At 45.9% G+C, this 22,217-nt stretch overlaps 1 protein-coding gene across 1 annotated transcript; it reads right to left on the bottom strand.

Moving 5' to 3' along the window:
* Positions 1-891: 891 nt before the first annotated feature.
* Positions 892-18,307, bottom strand: smad7 (SMAD family member 7). The gene is made up of 4 exons (XM_087790670.1): positions 17,201-18,307; positions 16,701-16,754; positions 12,169-12,240; positions 892-1,769 (listed from the first exon to the last, which is right to left on the bottom strand). Exons 1-4 carry the CDS (start codon positions 17,673-17,675, stop codon positions 1,231-1,233), a joined length of 1,140 nt encoding a protein of 379 aa, XP_087646796.1. The 5' UTR covers positions 17,676-18,307; the 3' UTR covers positions 892-1,230.
* Positions 18,308-22,217: the final 3,910 nt, after the last annotated feature.

Here is a 22,217-nt window from a genome sequence, read left to right as displayed (position 1 = left end):
CAAAATAAGAGCCTAACACGAGTGAGATGACATGTCCTTGTTTTATGATGATTTAATTGACATTTTGAATTAAAAATAATTTAGAAATCTGTCCCGAAAAAAACAAAAATAGAGCCTAGCACGAGTGAGATGACATGTCCTTGTTTTAAGATGATTTAATTGACATTTTGAATTAAAAATAAGTTAGAAATCTGTCTCGAAAAAAGCAAAATAAGAGCCTAACACGAGTGAGATGACATGTCCTTGTGTTGACATGATTTAATTGACATGTTAAATTGAAAATAAGTTTAAAAAAAGCTTGAAATAAGATTTACTCGCTGGATGAACTCGACTCAAAACTGATTTCTTTGGATAAACAAGTTGATTTATCATGTTCTTGCTTTGAAAACATCTTCAAAGATAGTGAATTATATTTAATTATAATCTCTTGATAGATAAAAATACGTCTGAAAAGAACTTATGAAGAATAAAGGAGAGAATTCGTCGATGTTTTAAATGCTGATCGACAAAAATGTTTGTTATTTATTAAAAAAAAATTTAATCCAAGCTGTAAAAACAGACTTTTCACATTTTACACCTAAAAAGAATGATATTTTTGACCGATAAATAATGGTATATTGTGAATATACCTTTCATTACAAGATATATAAAGCAAATGATGACAATTTTGTTTGAAACAAGCAGCAAGAAGAGTTTCTGGAAAAGCCAGACACGAGAACAAAGATTGCTTTTCTTGAGCCGAAACCCTTTGGCAGATTATTTTCCTCAAACAAAGACCAAGTTGAAAATATTTGGCTCCATTTTATCCGGGCGTTTTCTTGTGGTCTAGTAAATCCATCCACAGTCCGCTCCTTTGTTTGTGGCTAAAAAAACAAAACGAAGGACAACAACTTATTTGTATCTTTTTTTTTATTTTATTTTGGAATTTCTCTGTTTTGCATTTATATTAAGCAAAGTGCATCTTATTTTCATTTTCTCATCAACACATTGCACAATACATAAATAATGATGCATATAAAACGTCTTCGTATTTACAATTAATAATATATTTATATATAACATAAAATACATTTTTTCGCTTCTTATTTAATTAAATCTTTTATGAAACAAAGTCTGTCAGAATCGTATACTTTCTCTTCTTTTCTCTTAAAACCTTCTTCTGCTGGAACAACAAAAAAAAAAAGTGGGTACAGTTCGTAGGCGGAGGGTGAAGGGGGGGGTCGGCGCCTGCTATCGGGTGTTGAAGATGACCTCCAGCCAGCAGGGGCAGCTGCTGATGAACTGTCTGGTGTAGCACTGACCCCATCCCTTCACGAAGCTGATCTGGACCGTGAAGCCCGTGCGAGGCTGCTGCGTGAACTCGTGGTCGTTGGGCCTCTGCAGGCTCCCCGCCTTGTCATAGTCAAACGCCTTGATGGAGAAGCCGGGGAACACCTTGTGCACCAGCAGCGTCCGCGAGTCCGGGTTGTCCAGTGTGGCCGACTTGATGAAGATGGGGTAGCAGCTGCGGTTGTAGACCCACACGCCGTCCGGCTCGCGCGTCAGCTGGATGCCGTAGCCGATCTTGGCCCGGACCATCTGCACCAGCTGGGACTTGTTGTCGGAGCAGAGCTGGCCCAGACAGAAGCCGTTCCCCTGAGGTAGATCGTAGAAGATGTCCAGGGAGGACTCCTGGACCGAGTAGAGGCGCCCGACGCGGGTCTTCTCCTCCCAGTAGGCCACCACGCACCAGTGGGCCGGGTCGCCGGACTCCTGCAGCGCCAGGGAATCTAGAGGAGACACGGAGACCGTTAGGGACCAGGTTTTGGATACGAGTCCTGGGACATGAAGAAGCGGAAAAAAAGGGGAGATGAGGCTGTGATGTCGGAAACCAAAAAGCTTTTTGTATATTTCAGAAAAAAAACGTCCCTCTCGGGTTCAAGATTTCCTGGAAGCGACTTCCGGACTGTGACGGACAAGCGTCCGCACGCAGCTCCGTGTTATTCCAGGCATGACATGCTTATCTTCTGTCTGGCTCGAGCGTATTTTCGCAGCGTGCCGGGCCAACAATGTCCTGACGTCAACAGTCGCCCGCCGCCGCCATCACTCTCTCTCTCTCTCTCTCTCTCTCTCTCTCTCTCTCTCTCTCTCGCTCTCTCTCTCCGCAGGAAATTAGAAACCTGGCCCTGAACCTTCAGACGGCGGCGGCGAGACGTGAAACTTTTCACACGAGCACAACCCCGGCGTGAAAACGAATGACGTGGATCTGAAGGGAGCGGTAGTCTGAACCTTTTCGGACCTCTGCCTGGGGTCTAAAGTATCCCCCCCAACCCTGCCCCCCCACCCCGAGCGTAAAAAAGAAGTGTAGCATTGGCCACGCTCCAGTTTCCGAACCCACCCACCCCGCCCGCCACTCCGGCCTCCCTTCAGCGAGCCTCCTGCACTCCCTCGTTCGTATCTCCATTGCACAGAAATCTGGCTCCCAGCTACTCCCTGTTAAAAAAGTGGGAGCCAGTGAGGCGCGAGGGAAAGAGAGGGAGAGGAAAGAAAGGCGGGGAGCAGGAGGAGAGGCGGCTGAAGGAATGCTTCGCATATTTCGACTGTTACTTTTTTTTTTTGCAACTTTGCTTCCTCTCTTCTCCAAGGGAGTGACGCTCAACTTTGACAGACCTATACCATGTATTTACGAGCCTCTCTGGTCGTCACATCCAAGCCCCGCCCACCACCATTTTTTTTATCCGGTGCAAACCGATCATTTTCGGAAGGTCCCGTCTAGAGACCGACTGCGAAATCGAGGCAGGATTTCTGGCGGCGCGAGGAGACTCGCCGCGGCCTGTCATTAGCCTTCATTAGACTCGAAGAAAAAGAAGGGGGGAGGAAAAGAAAAAAAACAACACTGGGAGAGACATGGCGGAGGGGGGGAGGGAAGTGTGGTGCTGGTGGTGGGAGAGAAAAAACTGAAAGCATGCCTTCCATAAAACAAGCGGGACCCGAGTTCTTTGAAGTTGGTCAGAGTCGAGCCTCGGGGAGTTTATCGTAAATCCATCCTCGTGGGGCGCAGGGAGGACGAGGGGTGGGGTGGGGGGGGGGGGGGTAAGTAACCGGCTATCTGCCTTAGACTAAATGGACGAGGGGGGGATCGGGGGGGGGAAGCATTTATCTTCCAGATAAGAGACAGAAAGTGTCTTTTGTGTATCAAGACAGCGTCTCTAGTTTTTTCCCCGGGTCTGTTTTACATGAACACACAGGACTGGATAAGGAGTTGAACTTTCTCAGCAGCTGACAGTGGGCCTGCTGACGGAGCTCACCTGTGGGGCCCAGTGTGTGTGTGTGTGTGTGTGTGTGTGTGTGTGTGTTTGTTAGTATGCACGGAGACAGGGCCTGGCGTCAGAGGTCATTAGAGCGGCTGCCTGTCTGAGCCTGTCATTTCAGCCAGAGAACACCCTGCTATTCAGGACTACAGCGACTGGCCTGCTTCCTCCCTCTCTCTCTCTCTCCCTCCCTCCCTCCCTCCCTCCCTCCCTCCCTCTCTCCTCCCCCCCTCAGCCTGGTGGTGGTGGGAACAGCAGCATGAAATCATGACTCAAAGAATAATATCTCCCGCAACAGTATGTTGGAGTCGACGGCCATTTAATCGTTGGACACATGTTGGTGCAGCAGACGAGAAGATTCTCCGGTTACGGCCCCCCGACACTATTTCAGGTGCTCCTCGGGGGTCAGGTGTGCGACAGACGCTGTCGTCGGAGAGTCTGCGCCCGAGCGTTTTCCATCTGCTCCCTGCTCTCTGACGCCCCCCCCCCTAAAAGAGCTTTTCCAGCCCCCCTCGCATCTGTCCGTCTGCCCGATTATTAGTCCGTCTTTCTGTCTGTCTGCTGCTGCCCCCCCGACCCCCGTGCGTCTCCGGCCCTCCGTCCCGGGCTGGAGATAATCTGGCCGGACGATGCCATCTGTCACCTTCGGGGCGTTCGTTCTCTGCTGCTTCTCTACTGTCTAGCCCCCCCAACACCCCCCCTTGATCTAACGTAGACCCCGTCACCGGGTCCGAGACCGGCTAGTCGCGGAAGCAATTATCTCGCAACAAACAAAGCATCGCTAACATGTTTTTCGAGGTATTTAACGTCTGATCAGATTATGGGGATCAGAGACGGGGGGGGCGGGGTCTAGACACACTGTAAGTATTTGTGATTAACCCCCCCCCTGGACCCCCCCGTTTGTACCATGCAAAATATTTACACTTTATAGCTCGAAAAAAAAAAAAAAGGCAGATTGGGCAAATAAATTCCGGGGCGAGGGGCTCCCCTGTGGATTTTAATGGTCTTCAAGGGTGGACGCCAAGCTCACAGAGACAATCGGACTTGGAGGAGGGGTGACCGGGAGCAAAAGGGGGGGGGGGGGGCGGGGCGGCGGCAGCAGAAACTGCAGTCTGGAAAGGTTAATCATTACCGCCGTCTCTCTCTCTCTCTCTCAAAACACACACACACCCACACACACACACACCGAGTTAGCTACTCATTCCCGAAGGTCTCAACAGTTCTAACCCATCAGGACTAGCGCCCCTGTCGCGTGCACCCCCCCCCCGTAGACATAACACCATCAAGTTTGGTAACTGGTTGAAGAGGCTCCTGAGAACCGTCTGGTATCGATCCTGTGTGTGTGTGAGTGTGTGTGTGTGACGACCCGAGCGAGTGGAAGTCATGAAGAAAATGGCAAAAAGGGCCTTATTTTTCCAAGTCAACACCCTCTCTCTCTCTGGTCTATTCCAAAGGTCAAGGGTCACATCAGGGGCATTCCTTTTGTTCGCCGTGCCGTGCTTTATGTGCTGAACCGACACACGGGCCTGTGCGGGTTCTATTGAGTTCGTCTGAACGCCGTTCACTCGAGAGACACCCAGACAGGTGACCCGCTACGTAGACCCGAGTCAGCACTTTACTGAGCCGTAAAGACAAGAAAGGAGTGTCCTTGAGTTACAGCGTTGACTTCAAGCCAACATTTGTGTCCACGTCGAGGTCAGACGGTTTCACAGCTTAACCACCAGAGAAGAGAAACTTATTTTATGTATCTTTGACTTCAAGAAAAATGGCCTCGATATTATGAAAATATAAAGTAGTAACAAGGACCGCCCATATGGTTATTAGCAGGATTGTTACAAAAGTGTAGTTGATGCAATAAATGTGTTGTATATAACTGGATATTGGATGGATTTAAATTGTATTTTAATCACAAAAGTACATGACATAAACGTAAAGTTACAATTTTTTTCTGAGGGCCAGGAAATAGTCACAAATAGGACAAAAATGAAGTTTTTTCAGGTTCTTTTTAAATGCATTGGTTGTTGTTGCACGTGCAAGTGAAAGCAACATATTTTAGTGCCTAATAACTTGTGCACAGCTAAACTAGTTAGTGACCATTCTCCACGGGTTACCAGCACTGATGTTGCCCGTGAGGCAGAACATTAAAAAATTAAATGTAAAAGTATTAGTACGGATCGTTTGCAGTACAAATACAGAAGGTGTCGTACCTGACTTTCAAATGTTGGAGTCAATAAACTTAAGTAAACGTTCAAGTTACTTAATCATTATTAGTTGTATTTATTCAGGAAGTTTGTGTCAATAAAGTCCCTGGCAGGTGTTCGTACTAAAGTAGCTTCTCAAGTGTAGATCATCACATCGTCTGCGTACGAGTCGCCTCAAGAACCATAAGGAAGCTTCAAGTCCACGTCCTGCCCCCCCTGAAGACGGATCAATCCGTCAAAACCTCCTTGTGCCCGAGCACACAATGCGAAGGTCTCTGACTGTGCGGCGGCTCCTAAAAGTGTCATCGCTCTAAATGCGGTTGTTGTTGTGGCGGCGGAGAGGAAGCGCCTCTTTAGCGCCGCGGCTTATGTAACGCGCTCGCCCGGCCGGGCCCCCACCCTCCGACTCCGGCTAAAACCCTACATCGGCCCTGATGGCAGGAAGAAAAAAAAAAAAAAACCTCACAGGGGAGCGGCCGAGTCGGGTCTATCTGCAGATCTGTGGAAACGCAGATACGAGCGAACGAGTCGCAGACACGCTAGCGCGAACCCTCCGGACACAAGGGGCGCCGCCATCCCCCAAGATTCCTCCACAACAATCCACTTTGATGTGGCTCGAGTTAAAAAAAAAAAGAAAAAAGAAGGTTATCATCAGCCGGGAGTCACGTCACCCTTAAAAACTGCCACATGATACTTAACTAGGTTGAAGGACATTTTGTTCCCCTTCCTTCCCACCCCTGCTGAGTTATTATTCCAACACTTCATCACGCTCTGTGTCGCACACAAAAGCGTCCCCTGCAGCCCAGAGTTCTCAGGGTGACGGCGCAAATAAACACCAGCCGACTCGCGTGGAAGGTGCCGGGGCGGGCTGATGATGTCATGGCTTCTGGTCACACGGGTCGCCCCACGAGCTATTACTGTATTTCTCCAAAGTAACATTAGTTTAGTTTAGTTTATTTAAATGGACACTATGCAGTTACATTAAAAGATGGCTGCACCAGATTTAGCACGATGCTACTTTCCATCTGTAAGCCATGGATCGTTTCAGTCAAGTTGACTTTAAAAATAAACCTGTAAACTAGCGGGAAAATGTATTTATATGAAGGTTCGTGAATATCGGTCCATGGTGCGAAAAAAGCTTGGGACCCCTGCGTGAAGTAGTTAGGGTTAGAGGATTCTAGCTTTATGTTTTTAAGACCCATTTTAAATGCACATGAAAGCAAAAATGATACTTTTTAAGTAGAAATACTACTTTCAAGCATTACATAGTTATTTTGAGGCACAAAACATCCAAATTCTAGTAAAATAAAGCTTAAAAAAATAGATTTCCAGATCATTTTGAGGTTTCTTTTCATCTTGTTCGTGTCACAAATAATGTCTTGTTCTAATAAACGTTCCAAGATAATTATCATTGCGGTGTTTTTTAAGATGTTTTTTTTTTCTTTCTCTGCTGCACACACACACTTTTTTTTTCTTTCAAATCTCCCCGCATCGAGGTAATGTCACAATCCACTTCCACCGAGAGAGAGAGAGACGCTGAACCAAAACAATGTTCATCTTGTTCTGGGCTTCCTTCCAAGTGGAGTCTGGAGCCAAATATGCCTCCGCCACCTTCCAGTCAGCCGGTGAGCTCAGGTAGGCTTAGGTTTCCAACTGTAAACCATCTAAAAACAACAGCGGCTTGTGTGCGTCGTGGACGCGGCGGCAGCTTCAACCGCACGCTCGCCGCTCTCGTCTATTTCTTTCCGTCCTCCGCCGCTTCGCTGCTGTTTTCTCGATCCGAGCAGCATAATGACACAGGGTGGGGAACAGAGGGCGGCCAAAACCAAAATTAAGTCCCTTGCCAAGAAGCGGCTTGGCTGCCATGCAAAGAGAGGAAGTGGGGAGTAATGAGAGATCCTGGCCCCGGCGAGGAGCGGGGGCCCCGGCTCCCGCTCGGCTCGCTGGCTTTTTTAACGCAGCCTCCAAATTACAGAGAACACAACATCTCTACCCTCCACCCAAAGCCGCCATCTTCTCTCTCTCTCCCTCTGTCATTCCTTCTTTCTTCCCCCCCCACCACCACCACCTCCTCCTCGCTGTTTTGAGGGAAAAAATGACAATAAGGAAAAATCAAAACAGATGAACTGACGCAAGTCTCTGGACCGCGAGCGCACGAGGGACCCGTTTACGTTCGGTCGTGTTTGTGGATCCACGTCGAGAATCCAGGATCTTAAAGAGGAATTCCGAATAATTGGTTGTCGGGAAGAAAAAACTTCATTGCAAAGTTCTACAGTAGTTTTTCAAGAGTGTCGATTGTTCCTACTGCACCTGAACGCACCAGAAAATGAAGATATAAGATAAATAAACTGATTAAAGTTTTTTTAAACTACTTGAGAAATGTTCAGATTTTTAATAAACTTCCAGTTACAATTATTTACACATATTATTGTGTATTCATTATAAGTCTAAATATGACTATAGGGTACTTGTTATATAACTTTTTATCCTTTTTTTTTACTATTTATAGCCCTTCAAAAATAATTAAGTGAATACAAGAAATGTTTTGATGTGTGATTTAGATAAAATACAATCATATTTGTGGCGTGTTTTGATTAATTTTACTACTTTATTTTACACTTGACGCTCCCTTAGTTTTGCTTGACGGCCCCTCGTAACATCCACTCTATAAAATGTGATATTTACTTATAAAAAAGCAAAAAAAACATGTTCTAATCTCCTTAAACAAGTATTAAATACTTAAGAAGTCTACATAATGTCACACATCTACTCAGAATCAGTGCATTTTTTTCTATTTCCAGCTAATGGGTTCCAGTGTTTGTGGGACCCGGGGGGGGAGGGGGGTCCCGCCCGCCTCCCCTCGTCTGCTTGCCTTTTCCTCTAAGACATGAGGTCACATCCTGCGCGGCCCTTTCCTTCGCTAACCCAAACAAGGCAGGAATGCGGAGCGAGAGCGAGGAGGGACACTGTGGGTGCTCTGTTTCACGGCTGGAGCCACCATGTGATCCATCTTATAATTGTTGTTTGCCAAAAACCTGTAATTTGAACTTCCTGCAATTTCAAAACACTAAAAAAAAAAAAAAAGTGTGTTTTTTTATCCGGCGCCTTCCACCGTGACAGGGTTTTTGATTTAATGAGTCGAGGTGCCGGGACTAAATTTAATCCCCGCCAGAGCCTCGATGAAGGTTATACCTCCGGACCATTGACCGGATGACAAATTGACGGGTGTGGACGCTGTGGCCCGACGAGGGTGACGGGCGGGGGGGTGCAAGAATACCACTCGGCCTAAATTTAACCCTCGGAGGGAGGAAGCGTCTGTGTGACAGTCGGCTGTGCGCCAGGGCTCGCACCGGGTCACTCTATCTGTGTGTGTGTGTGTGTGTGTGAGTGTGTGTGTGTGTGTGTGTGTGTGAGAACGCTGGACCGAGGGATCCTCTTACACAGAGGCACGCCGGGTCAGTCCCCGATGGCACCAGCAGACGGGCTCAGAACCCGCCTCACAACAATGATACTCGAGCTAAACGCTAGTTCGGTTAAATTCGTAGGTACGAACCGAGAGATGGAGTCGATTTATCGGTGAAGTTTTCGATGACAAAACATAAACGTTAGCATCGACGCCGCAGGAGAAGCCAAACGATCCTCAAAATGTGAAGATTATGTGAGTATTTTTGACCATTTACACATTAAAATTAAGATATACACTTGTTTATAACTTTTCAGGCAAGTTTGTTAACTTTAACTTAAGTCACTAGTTTGAGTGCTAGCAAGATGCTAACGAAGCTAAAGCTAGAGAGTAAACAACGCTGGTTCAAGATAGAAAAACAAGACAATAACTCAAAGTTAATGGAGTTTATTGTATGGTTATCTTAACAATTTATATTAGTATTAATTTGTTGTATTTGCTATTCATTTTTACTTTAAAACTTACAATGTTCTACATGGTGTTGTTCAGTATTATTGTTGTTATTTAGTAGGTTTGTGTGATTCATTCAAAACCGTTTAGTGTGTTTCAGTTGAAAAAATCGATCAAAAGTTAACTCTAACAGCGCAATCTCAAAAACTAGCATACGGCTAATAGATGTCTTTTTTTTAAATTTAATATTCCATTCGTTAAGCTAAGCTAACCGATAGCTACATGTAGCCACACATTAACACTTGTATAATTGGTAAAGCATGTGAGACTTTGTTCTTCCTTCCAGGATAAAAAACACCGTCTTTCCAACACAACCAATAAAATCCTCTCAATGAAATCGCACACAAGTGTAGGAATGTTTTGCTACTTCCCATGAAAACTACAACACAATCTTCCAAACAAGAGATAATATTCCAAAAGCATCTATTTAACCCCTTTTTTTTCTTTCAAATCTGCCCCTTGATCGTCCTCCCTTCAGTTCGCGGGTCAACCGAAACCCTGGAGTTAAGCCCTCTCTCTCTCTCTCTCTCTCTTTCCGGCACCCAAGCTCCAGGCTTCTAGCCATCGACCCCCCTCTCCGCCCTCCATCCATCCATCCCTCCCTCCGCCGCCTCCTCGTCTCTGATCCAAGCCGATGACGTGAGCTCGCGAGAGGAGCTTTGGAGCTGGTAGCCTGGCAGGCAGCCTAGTTTGCATTTGCGCTTGTCGCTGTCGCAGCTCATTTAACTCCTTACAGTCGAGGCTTTTTCCAAGATGGACAAACAAGGAGAGACGACAGAGAGAGAGAGAGAGTGGAGGGGTTACTCTCAAGCTATCGTTTATAACAATCTCCAGGCCCCGGGAACTTCATCATCGAAATCCCTGAACTTTAATTAAAAGACGGCGACTTCTGGTCGTGCGCCTCATTTCTTTTTCTTCCTCTGGGTTAGTATGTCTGGATAGGAAAACATCGGGCGGAAGGATTGACCCGACGGTCGAGGGGTAAGGAGGGATGCAAAAAGGATGGCGGGAAAAGGGAAGAGTTTTCCTGGCATTAAACCTCAGATAACTACTGGTTTATTATCCATACCTTGGATGGGAGTGTTGTTGTGTTTCAGAGAATAAACTATAGGTGTCATCTTTGGTCAAGACTTCTTCTGGGTTAGTTAACCCATAACTTTCTACTCACCCTCATGCCCGACCAAGAGTTGTGCAAGTATAGAGCATCACATCGTCGGCATATAAGAGGGACTCAAAGATTGATTATACGATCTTTTTAGAGTTATAGACAAAGATGTTTGTTCATTTTAATGTAGCGACTGAAGCTCATTCGTCTTCATCTTCGTCCACTTGAAAACATTGCTTCCAATGTAGACCATAGACTATTTACCCTCTGGAAGTGCTCACGATATTTACCCGCAGCACTTCCTGTCTTCGTAGCATGTTAGCCTGCTAGCCATGTTAGCGTCTGCTTCAAAACAAGCTTAAAATACAGACTTGTTTATGTTTTTCCAGAACAATTCCTCATGTCAAGGCTTTGATACAAGAGGGACGTTACAGACAAGCAGTATATGGAGGTATTTTGATGTTTTTAAGTGTCTTTTTTGACGAAGATAAGGCAACTGAAGCTCCAGTCGCTACATTAAAATGAACTAAAAATGTGTCTATAACTCTAAAAAAGAACAGATTACTCTGAAAATAATCCAAACCCTTAGACTACAGCAGTATATGGAGGTATTTGGATGTTTTTAAGTGTCTTTTTGGTCGAAGATGAAGACAACTGAAGCTCCAGTCGCTACATTAAAATGAACAAACATTTTCTGTCTTGAAATAATCACAACTCTTGACACGAGTAGAAAACGCGTGAAGTTTGGATGAACTATCACTTTAAGAAGGACAGAGGAGACAGTTTGTGTTTTCTTGAAAGCACCGCAACAATCTCTTCCTCCCATCTAAGGACACACACACACACACAACACGCACACACACACGCACACACACAACAGGCCAAACCCCCACCCACCTCCCAAACAAAAGGGGGGCGACGGGCAGCGAACACCAACTGACATAAAACAGGCTTTAAAGGACCAGTAATGAGAACCATCTGAGGGGGAAGCGAAGCAACAGCACCGAGCGAATCTTAGGGGCCGAAGGGAAGCGAAGTCTCTCCGACGCCGTCTTCACCCGCGGACAGAGCAGGCAGCGCTGCCAAGGGGGATTATGGGAGAAAAGCTGAGGAAGCCCGAAACACGTCCTGCATGTGAGATGGAAGAAAGGGCGCCAGTGTCTTATCCACACACACACACACACACACACACACACACACACACACACACACACACACACACACACACACACAAATACACACACACACAGCCAGAGAGTCAACTGTCTGCAAAGACTATAAGCACAAACACAAAAATAAACACTCTTTCCCTGCCTTCTTTTTTCCCACAATACCGCACGCACAGAGAATATTCTTCTCCAAATAACGTTTGCGAGTGTTTGTCTTCCATTACAACATAACACGGAGAGAGGGATAAGAGAAGAGAGGAGCCTTGTTTGAAGAGCCGGGAGGGAGATATTTATGTGGGAGCAACAAAAAAAAACACCTCCTTCTTTCTGAGGTTTTTCATTAGAGAAGGGGAAGCAAAAAGGGGGGGCCCCCCCGACAATCACAGCCTCGTCATGGCTCGGCAAAAAGTGTGCGAGCGAAAATTAAATCACAAGAAAAGGAGGGAACAAGGAGGCAATAAAAGAGAGGAAAGGTTGGAGGAATATTTACCTGAAAGCCCCACAGGGGCCGAATATGTGGTTCCCCCAGTGTCACTGGATGAAGGTCCAGAGTCTGGAGAATCTACAGGAGACAGAGAAGAAGAGTTAGTCTTGTTGCTATGTGTGTGTCTGTGTGTGTGTGTCTGTGTGTGTGTGTCTGTCTGTGTGTGTGCGTCAGACGCCGCGGTAGCAGCTGTGAGGCTGTCAATCACTTCCAGTGAAATCAATGCCTAATGAAGACGCTGACGACCGAAGCTCACACTCTCTCGCGGAGACGCGCCGGAGCAGGAGACCCGGAGTTCCTTACAGCCTCGATAATCCCCCATAATCCACTGCTTCGGGAAGGATCGTTAGCCCCGGCGTCTCTCCGCATAGACGAGCTACCGATCTGGAAAGAGTGGCGGAGTTTCTACTCGCCGCTAACGACCGAGTCCGAGGCTCCTCCGGTCGCGGCTCAATAACGGATCAAATACGACGGATTAATCGCGACGCCGGGCTTTTTTGTCGACGCGGCGGTAAAAACCCCGGTCATATCTCGGGCGTCGAAACGCCTTTAAAGAAAAGTTAGAAGGCGGGTCAGAACATCTCGTGCCGGGTCGAGGGTAGAACAATCACTTTGGGGTGGAAAAGGAATACATCAATGCTAGCTAGCGCCGCGGGTTTTTTTCCTGCCGCGCAGTTGCGGTCGCATTAAAAACCAGCGGCGGAGCACTTTTAAAAGTCTTCCAAAAAAACGCCGGGGCCACAGGGCTCCCGGGCAACAGTTCACAGCTGACCACGGCTCTGAAGGGGCATCAGAGAGAAGGAGCCAACAGAGTGTGCGAGTTAAATTCCCACCGGAGCTAAAAACAAGCTAGCGCTTTCATCCCGCCGCGGACAGCGACACGTGTAAAAAACCCACTGCCTGTTTGCCGCCATATCCTGTGATTTTAATGCCATTGATGCTAACTAGCCACAAACCAACGTTAGCAATAGCGCGCTAATCTAAGTACAAACATATCTTAAGATGTCGATTATACGCTGATTTAAGTAAATAAAGTAGTGAAAATAATATTATGATTTAACTTTTTCTTGAGCACTAATAACAAGTCATAAATACATGGATATTATGGTGAATAGCCTGCAGTCGCGCCAAGCGCTTGAGTGACAGCTGCCCTCGGGCGACGGGGGGGAAAAACCCGTCTTGCCGTATAATAAAGGTGTCTGTACTGTACGTCTGTCGTCGTCCTCGTAATGACTCGGATGTGAATGTAAGACACGCACGAAATAAAACTCCATCCACAGTAAACTTTCCGAGCGGCGGCTTCTGTGAACTTTCACACAGTTTATGTAGATCATGTCGACGATAAAAACAAGCTTGAGTAGACAAAACATTCTTTTTTTATGGTTTGACAACTCGCTGTGAACGAGGTGAATACAGAAAGCAAAGATAAGCTTTCGAGTTTATGACCTATATTTTTGACTTCATTCCAAGGTTTTCCCAGAGTTATCTTCAAGTACTTTTAAAGTTTTAACTTTTTTATTAAATAGCAGGAACTACAGTACTACACAAAACTACATTCCATTGGTTCCCTGACACACTTTGCGGTTCCTGCTCTCTTTAGGTTAATATTTCCCACCGTTGAATTACACATGGAGGACTGGGTGGCGACACGGGTTGTGTAATAACTTCCTTTGTCTACATCAAGCTTGCATTTCCTATTTACCTTCGTGTTTCCTCTCATGACTGGAATACCTCCAGTGGAAGTCATGCGAGCAGGACGTGCCAATTCAATCAAACCAGTGTCGTTTACATTATACAGTCGAACCATTTGAACAATAAACTTTTACTTAAAAACTGCTTAAGTTTATACAGTAACACAACCTTTTTTATTCGGTGTATCTCAATGAAGTATTGAATACGTTTTTAATTGAAAACATGATCTTGTTGTTTATTTAAGTTGTCTTATGTTTACTTTATTATTACTCATATATATTTTATTATATGTTTAGTTTACTTAGTGGCCAACATGTGTTGTTTTTAAGAGCGTTATAAATAAAATGGTATGGTAAACATTGGTTATACTTTAAGGGTTACTACTAGCTTAAACATTTGTTACACATGTATTACTCTTTGTTTCTCCTGGGGCAATTTGAGCACATAACCAAATAAAAGTATTTATATACTTGATTTCTGAATAATATTTTTTGTCATTTTCCTGATTTTAATGCCATTGATGCTAATTAGCCACATGCTAACGTTAGCATTAGCATTAAAGACAAAAACTCAAGATGGTGACTTAACACTTGATTTCAAATAAAGTCTAGTTCAAATCTTAAGTGAATGTCTTATAAAAAAAAACTTGTGAGTAGCTGGATAATGTTAGTAATTTAGGATTTTTTTTAGAGAATACAAGCAGTAGCTGAACTTCAGGTGACTTTGAACTTCGTTGTGTTATAATTATACACGACAAAATGAGTCTACATCCGTTAAAAAAGCAGGTCGGTACACGCTAGCCGTCGTGCTAAAAGCGTCCCGCGACTTCATTCAGACGATTGTATGACGGAGAGAAAAGAAAGTGGGAGCTTTGAAGGGCCGACAGCTGCAGCTGCGATGACTTCCTATTGTTTCTTCTGACAGAAAAGACACTTTCCCTGTCGAGCGACTCACCAGCCGCTCCGTCTGGACATTGTTCAACCCCCCTGAGCCTGCAGCGCAGAGAAATGGATTTCTCACTATTCCGAAACGTAAGACTCGTCTGCGCCGTGACATAACTGGATTTAGGCGACAAAGAGTCCTGGCGCAGGTGAGGAGGCGACAATAAGAACCTGGCCCGAAAAAAAAGACGGCGTGGAAAATGAAGTAGCTCCCTGAAGCAAACACAAGAGACGTGGGAAGGCGACACACACGCGCACACACACCCTCGATGTGTTGATTAATTCGGCTGATAAAAGCCGCGCAGACGCCGCCGCCGCCTGTCTGTTGTGCAGCTAGACAGACAGACACAAACAACAAAAATGGCCTCCAGGTGACGCGACTGGTATCTCAACTTTGTGCCGCCTCTACGACTCGGCGAACCCTGGGCCGGCCAGGCGTGCCACTGCACCGCTACCATAAATCACAACACAGAAATGTTTCCTCCGCACGCAGAAAAACATTGAATGGTTGTATATTTGGAAGCCAGAGGGAGAGAGAGAGAAAAAAAAAACTTCCTTTGAAACGACTCTGAAGTGCTTTTCCTCTGAGGCATTTCCTCGACCAAACCAGAATGTTGAAAGCAATTAGCAGAGGTGTATAAATAGTAGTTTCGGAATATACACCTATTAAACTCTAAATACTAGAAGAAAATGTAATAGGCGAGAGATGGGGGTCGGTCGCCCCTTACGTCTAAAACCCTGTGACCCCATCAGGGAATTATCGGACGATAACGACTGAAGAAAATGTCAAATATTCAACTAGATATTCTATGTTTCCTTCTATTCATACACCGACTCATGTGCTCGGCGTCGGAACATAAGCTGCCCTCGAGAAGTCTGTAAACTTTAGTCGGGGATTTCCATCCTCCGTTAAAAATATCTGTATAAGTACATGATATAAGATGCTAGAATAATATCGCTACTATCAGAGTAAAGACCAACACAAGTCGGGGAATTTAGGTGAAACGATGTTAGCTTGGATGCTAACCGCTAGTCTGTGTCGAGGGTTGTAAGGAAATATCACTTAAATGTTTTTTATCTTTTATTTTCCTGATAACACATCGATATACAAAAATACTTTACAGTTAAATTTCAGTTTTTCTGAAAGTAGTCCACAAACCTATGCAACAAGTGTACGATTTCCTGGAACAAATTTTCAATATCAGGAAACAAATTTACAATTTAACTATTAACTCAGGGTCCGAAGGCTCGACAACAAATGTGTTTGTGGTATCCCTTGTGTTGTCTCTGGGTCAAGGTGACCCGAAGGCCCGATAACAAACGTGTTTGTGGTATCCCTTGTGTTGTCTCTGGCCTTTGCCGATGTTTGAATTGACTATTAACTTGCAAGTATTCGCTTGAAATATAGCAATAGATTTATTTGTTAGCTTAATGTTTAGCATGTAAGTAAGTCATTTGTATTTATATAGTGCTTTTCCAGACCAGGGTCACAAGGCGCTTATGTAACAGCGTTGTGTTTTTTTACTAATGCTAACCACAACATAAAGTTGTTACTACAGTATCCCGATACATAGCAATGTATCGTATCTTTGGTATCGTATCGTAGATGATAACTAGTACACAACTCTACACCACGACTAGCTACACAATTCGGCGGTTGTCGCTAGCACGCGGGAATCTTGGCGGAAACGGAAAAAAACGAATGGAAACCGAAAGTGTCGTTATCGCTAACCACAAACCCTAAAATAAACCGATTCTGTTTAAAATAAAACTGATTTAGAGTCGCCCACGTTTTTTTTGGAACCCAACGCTTCAGCCAACATCTCAACACACCTCTAGATATCCTGATGTTGTTCATGTAAGCAGTGACTTTTATCAACAATAAAATAATATTTAGGTTCTTACCTGGTGGTTTAAGATAGTCCATGGGATACCGTGAGTAGGGAGGAGGAGGAGACTCTGAGGAAGGAAACATGGAGAAAGATGAGGAACAGATCAGTGATAGGAGAACATTTTTTCATCATTCCTCGGGGCTGCCGTGGGGGGCTCTTGGTTAGAAGGGCCCCGGCTATTGCCTTTCATTGGCAGGCAGATAAACATGGAGGGGGTAGGGGGGGGGGCGCCTGGCGCCAGGAGGGCCACTATCAGCGGCGTCTAGGACAAACTGAGATACGGGGGCCTCTTTTTTTTTGGCCCGAGCCAACACACATAAACACACACTAGAAGAACTAGAAAAGGGTCTGTTTGGATAATGATAATATCCAGATTAAAAATGAGAGTTTTTGCAAATAAAAATGATTTAGTTTAACTTTTAGTTTAAACTAAATCATTTTTATTTAAAAAAAAAAAGGGGTGTCATTCGAGTGGTCAAGATCTAGGCTCCAAAAAAAACTTGAGGTCCTCACCGAGTTCACACAGTCTGCTCATGTGGTGCGGGTTGCAGCAAACGAGCTCTGGGTTGATTTTCCCGAAGGATTCACAGCAAGACAGCCTCTTGAGCTCCGAGGAATGCCTGAGGTCCGGCCACCTGAACACCTTGTAGAGCAGCATGGGGAGCGAGTAAGACAGTTGACCCACTTTGGCGTCCACTTTGCCCGGCAGGAGCAGGCAGGGGCTCCGGGCTCCCCCCTTGGACTCCACCGCCTGCAGGAGCACCTCCAATTGTTTCTCTCGGATCCTCTTCAGGACGGAGTGGGTCAGAGCCTTCAGTTCCGACTCGGACCCACCGGACCCGTGGTTGGACTTGACCACCTTGGTCGTTTTGCCCAGGCAGCAGCCCCCGGGGCCATGCGTCCCTCTATCCGCCTCCCCGTCGCCCTCCACGGGCGCGCGGCTCCTCCAGAGTCGCCGGACGAGCCCCGATCGTTTGGTCCTGAACATGCGGGACGACAAGAGGTTTCCCCGGCTAAAAAACGAGCATGGTGTCCGCAAATCATGAAGATTCCGGGGTCCGAGTCGAGACAGGCAGCCTGAGAAGACACGGTGGAGAAGCCCGGCGGTGGTGGTGGGGGAGCACAGGGGGTCCGTGGCCAGGGTCGGGGGGGAAAAAAAAAAACCCACCCGGACGGGGGTCAGCGTCTCCGGCGGGGGTCCACAACCATCACCACCCCCCGAGACTCCCGAGAGAGAAAAAAAGCGAGAAATCGGGGTCTAATTTTCCTGGAGCATCTTTTTTTTTGCGTCAAAACCTCCTCCGAGTATCCAAGAAAAAAACACCCGGAATCTCCAACGAGGGGATTTTAATCCACAGATCCCTGATCCGAGACCGTCTATCGAGGATGTTGGCGAGCAAATCCAGGGACTGGATCTCCGAGCAGAGAGAGAGAGAAAGGAGGGAGAGAAGGAGAGAGAGAGAGAGAGAGAGAGAAGCCCTTAAATAAAAAAATAATCCAGATTTTTCTCTCTTCCAAACGCGTCCCAGTGAGGCAGGAGTCGTCGACTGAGGTGGTGGTCGTGAGGGTGCGCGTGTGCGTGTGTCTCTCCCTCTCCGTGTCTGCGCGTGAATGAGGCGGATGGTGTTCGGTGCCCTCGCTCCAGTCTCCAGTCTCCAGTGCGCATTGACGCGCCCGGTCACGTGTTCGTCTAGACACCCTGTCGCTTAAAAGAAATGTGATTGTGTTGCGCAAACAACAGATCAAGTGGAGCCCTGTGTGCGCGCGCACACACACACACACACACACCGACACACACACAGCAAATACACTTCCTCGGAATCGACTCGTTTCCCAGTAAGATTTAGTTTTATATGAAATAGACAAGATCCATGTTCGCAGTGAGAAGTTGGAGTTCAGTTCCTTTTTGGGCCACTAGAGGTTTTTCAAGGGGAAAGAAAAACGTATTATGTCATTATTTTTTAGATTTTATTTTAAAATAAATAAATGATGACTTGAATTTACACTATTAAACAATGCATTCTTTTTTTTTATTTAATTTTTTTTAATCAATTCCCACAAACTTGTTCACCATTCATGCTCAGGGACGAGGTTTACAAAGAAAAAGTCATTTAAAAGTCATTAAAAAAAACATATATATTATGTATATATTATTATATATTATTATATTTAATAGATCCGACTGCAGCAACGAGTGGCCAAAGTATTTATGTGGCCCTCATGGGGTCAAAGATCACATTTTGTATTTAAACTTGCATTTAATAGGTTTTCTTAATGAAAAAACAACATACAAAACAACAACATATAAACATAAATAAATAAAAACGAATGCATTGAGTGAGTTTGATTGATTTTCCCCCATTTCTTACAGCATTTTATTCTTCAGTTTTCATGTTGTGCCTTCATTCTCTGCTTTTGAGTATTTATGGACCATTCAAAAATATTTTAGTTTAAAAATGTTTGTGAAAAACGAACCTGTTTTAGCTTTTATATCAGGTTTTGTAAAACGACATGTTAAATAAATGTTTTCATCATTTATTTGTGCTCGGTGGCCCCTGAAAACGGTCAGTGTATAACATTTGGCCCCTGAGGAAATTGAACTGTCGATCGTTGCAATAGAACGATGGGAAACTTTCCGGAGGTGTGAAGAAAAGTATTAAATCTGATCTAATGTTTTACTAATACTTATAATACATAATAATAACATTAGATTGTACTACCCTTATATCGCGTGAGCTCTGATTGGTTGAGCTCCAGGTACGCCCAGGTGGGTGTGGATGAAATAGTCAAGAAGTTTTCTCAGGACAAAAACTAGGAAATACCCAAATGGCAGGAACTTTGCAAAGGAATCACTTGCATTTAAATAAACTACCGAAACAAATGTTAAAATGTATTTTACTGAAAGGACTGTCGAACAAAAGCCAATCAAGGTGATTTATGACGTCATTTTTACCTGAGCACAATGAACATCCTTACAGTCTCCATTTACAGTGGGTTGTATTCCCTATGTTCCGACTCTCAGGCACGTCTTTCTCGTGTCTTTACTTTAACTTCTTGCGTAAATATTTAACCCAGTTTGATGGAAGTAATTGATACTGTGCACAATCTATTACTTCGCGTGAGTACTTGTAGAGTGATATGCATTTGCAGTACCTCACACATGCTTCTAATGTTTTTTAGAGTTTATATTTACTCAATTTAGTTATTGTTTGAGTAAGTATTCAGGTTGTTCAACTAGTTTACAACTACAACTCGTTTCAGAAAGAATTTGATTCACGAAAACTTGTCCATTTCATTAAAAAAAAAAGTGATCATGAGCCTGCAAGACTTAACACAGGACATTAAATCAGTCGGCCATCGCTTAGGCAGGCGCGCTGCTGCCCCCTTCTGGCCGCTCTTGTTCCGGGTCAAACACTAAAGCGGGTAAATCAATAGATTAAAAAAAAACACCCGAGTAAAAAAAAATGAGGTTAAACAAAAAATAATTACAATCCTCGTATTTTAACATTAATTTATTTTCACTATAAAAACGAGTTAATTTATGTCAATTAAATGTTACATATTTGATGAAAACCTCGTTCAATAATGTTTTCAAACTCATGTGATCTTCAGACCTTCAGAGACTCCAGACCCTCATCCTTCAGAGACTCCAGACCCTCATCCTTCAGAGACTCCAGACCCTCATCCTTCAGAGACTCCAGACCCTCATCCTTCAGAGACTCCAGACCCTCATCCTGCAGAGGCTCCAGACCCTCATCCTGCAGAGGCTCCAGACCCTCATCCTTCAGAGACTCCAGACCCTCATCCTTCAGAGACTCCAGACCCTCATCCTGCAGAGGCTCCAGACCCTCATCCTTCAGAGACTCCAGACCCTCATCCTTCAGAGACTCCAGACCCTCATCCTTCAGAGACTCCAGACCCTCATCCTGCAGAGGCTCCAGACCCTCATCCTGCAGAGGCTCCAGACCCTCATCCTTCAGAGACTCCAGACCCTCATCCTTCAGAGACTCCAGACCCTCATCCTTCAGAGACTCCAGACCCTCACCCTGCAGAGGCTCCAGACCCTCATCCTGCAGAGGCTCCAGACCCTCATCCTTCAGAGACTCCAGACCCTCATCCTTCAGAGACTCCAGACCCTCATCCTGCAGAGGCTCCAGACCCTCATCCTTCAGAGACTCCAGACCCTCATCCTTCAGAGACTCCAGACCCTCATCCTGCAGAGGCTCCAGACCCTCATCCTTCAGAGACTCCAGACCCTCATCCTGCAGAGGCTCCAGACCCTCATCCTTCAGAGACTCCAGACCCTCATCCTTCAGAGACTCCAGACCCTCATCCTTCAGAGACTCCAGACCCTCATCCTTCAGAGACTCCAGACCCTCATCCTTCAGAGACTCCAGACCCTCATCCTTCAGAGGCTCCAGACCCTCATCCTTCAGAGGCTCCAGACCCTCATCCTTCAGAGACTCCAGACCCTCATCCTTCAGAGACTCCAGACCCTCATCCTTCAGAGACTCCAGACCCTCATCCTTCAGAGACTCCAGACCCTCATCCTTCAGAGACTCCAGACCCTCATCCTTCAGAGGCTCCAGACCCTCATCCTTCAGAGGCTCCAGACCCTCATCCTTCAGAGACTCCAGACCCTCATCCTTCAGAGACTCCAGACCCTCATCCTTCAGAGACTCCAGACCCTCATCCTTCAGAGACTCCAGACCCTCATCCTTCAGAGACTCCAGACCCTCATCCTTCAGAGGCTCCAGACCCTCATCCTTCAGAGGCTCCAGACCCTCATCCTTCAGAGACTCCAGACCCTCATCCTGCAGAGACTCCAAACCCTCATCCTTCAGAGACTCCAGACCCTCATCCTTCAGAGACTCCAGACCCTCATCCTTCAGAGACTCCAGACCCTCATCCTTCAGAGACTCCAGACCCTCATCCTTCAGAGACTCCAGACCCTCATCCTTCAGAGGCTCCAGACCCTCATCCTTCAGAGGCTCCAGACCCTCATCCTTCAGAGACTCCAGACCCTCATCCTTCAGAGACTCCAGACCCTCATCCTTCAGAGACTCCAGACCCTCATCCTTCAGAGACTCCAGACCCTCATCCTTCAGAGGCTCCAGACCCTCATCCTTCAGAGGCTCCAGACCCTCATCCTTCAGAGACTCCAGACCCTCATCCTGCAGAGACTCCAAACCCTCATCCTTCAGAGACTCCAGACCCTCATCCTTCAGAGACTCCAGACCCTCATCCTTCCGAGACTCCAGACCCTCATCCTTCAGAGACTCCAGACCCTCATCCTTCCGAGACTCCAGACCCTCATCCTTCAGAGACTCCAGACCCTCATCCTTCAGAGACTCCAGACCCTCATCCTTCAGAGACTCCAGACCCTCATCCTTCAGAGACTCCAGACCCTCATCCTTCAGAGACTCCAGACCCTCATCCTTCAGAGACTCCAGACCCTCATCCTTCCGAGACTCCAGACCCTCATCCTTCAGAGACTCCAGACCCTCATCCTTCAGAGACTCCAGACCCT

This window comes from Callionymus lyra, chromosome 5, assembly GCF_982586985.1.
Source record: "Callionymus lyra chromosome 5, fCalLyr1.hap1.1, whole genome shotgun sequence".
NCBI lineage: Eukaryota > Metazoa > Chordata > Actinopteri > Syngnathiformes > Callionymidae > Callionymus > Callionymus lyra.
The sequence above is the reverse complement of the archived record's forward strand: the minus strand, read 5'-3'. Positions and strand labels throughout refer to the sequence as shown.

What these genes read in the sequence shown, in the direction of transcription:
- smad7 (XM_087790670.1), bottom strand. Translation starts at nt 17,675, where the DNA reads ATGTTCAGGACCAAACGATCGGGGCTCGTCCGGCGACTCTGGAGGAGC. An exon ending in GGACTATCTTAAACCACCAG is followed by an intron (nt 12,241 to 16,700) that starts GTAAGAACCTAA and finishes TGTCTCCTGTAG; the next exon opens with ATTCTCCAGACTCTGGACCT. An exon ending in GGCCCCTGTGGGGCTTTCAG is followed by an intron (nt 1,770 to 12,168) that starts GTAAATATTCCT and finishes TGTCTCCTCTAG; the next exon opens with ATTCCCTGGCGCTGCAGGAG.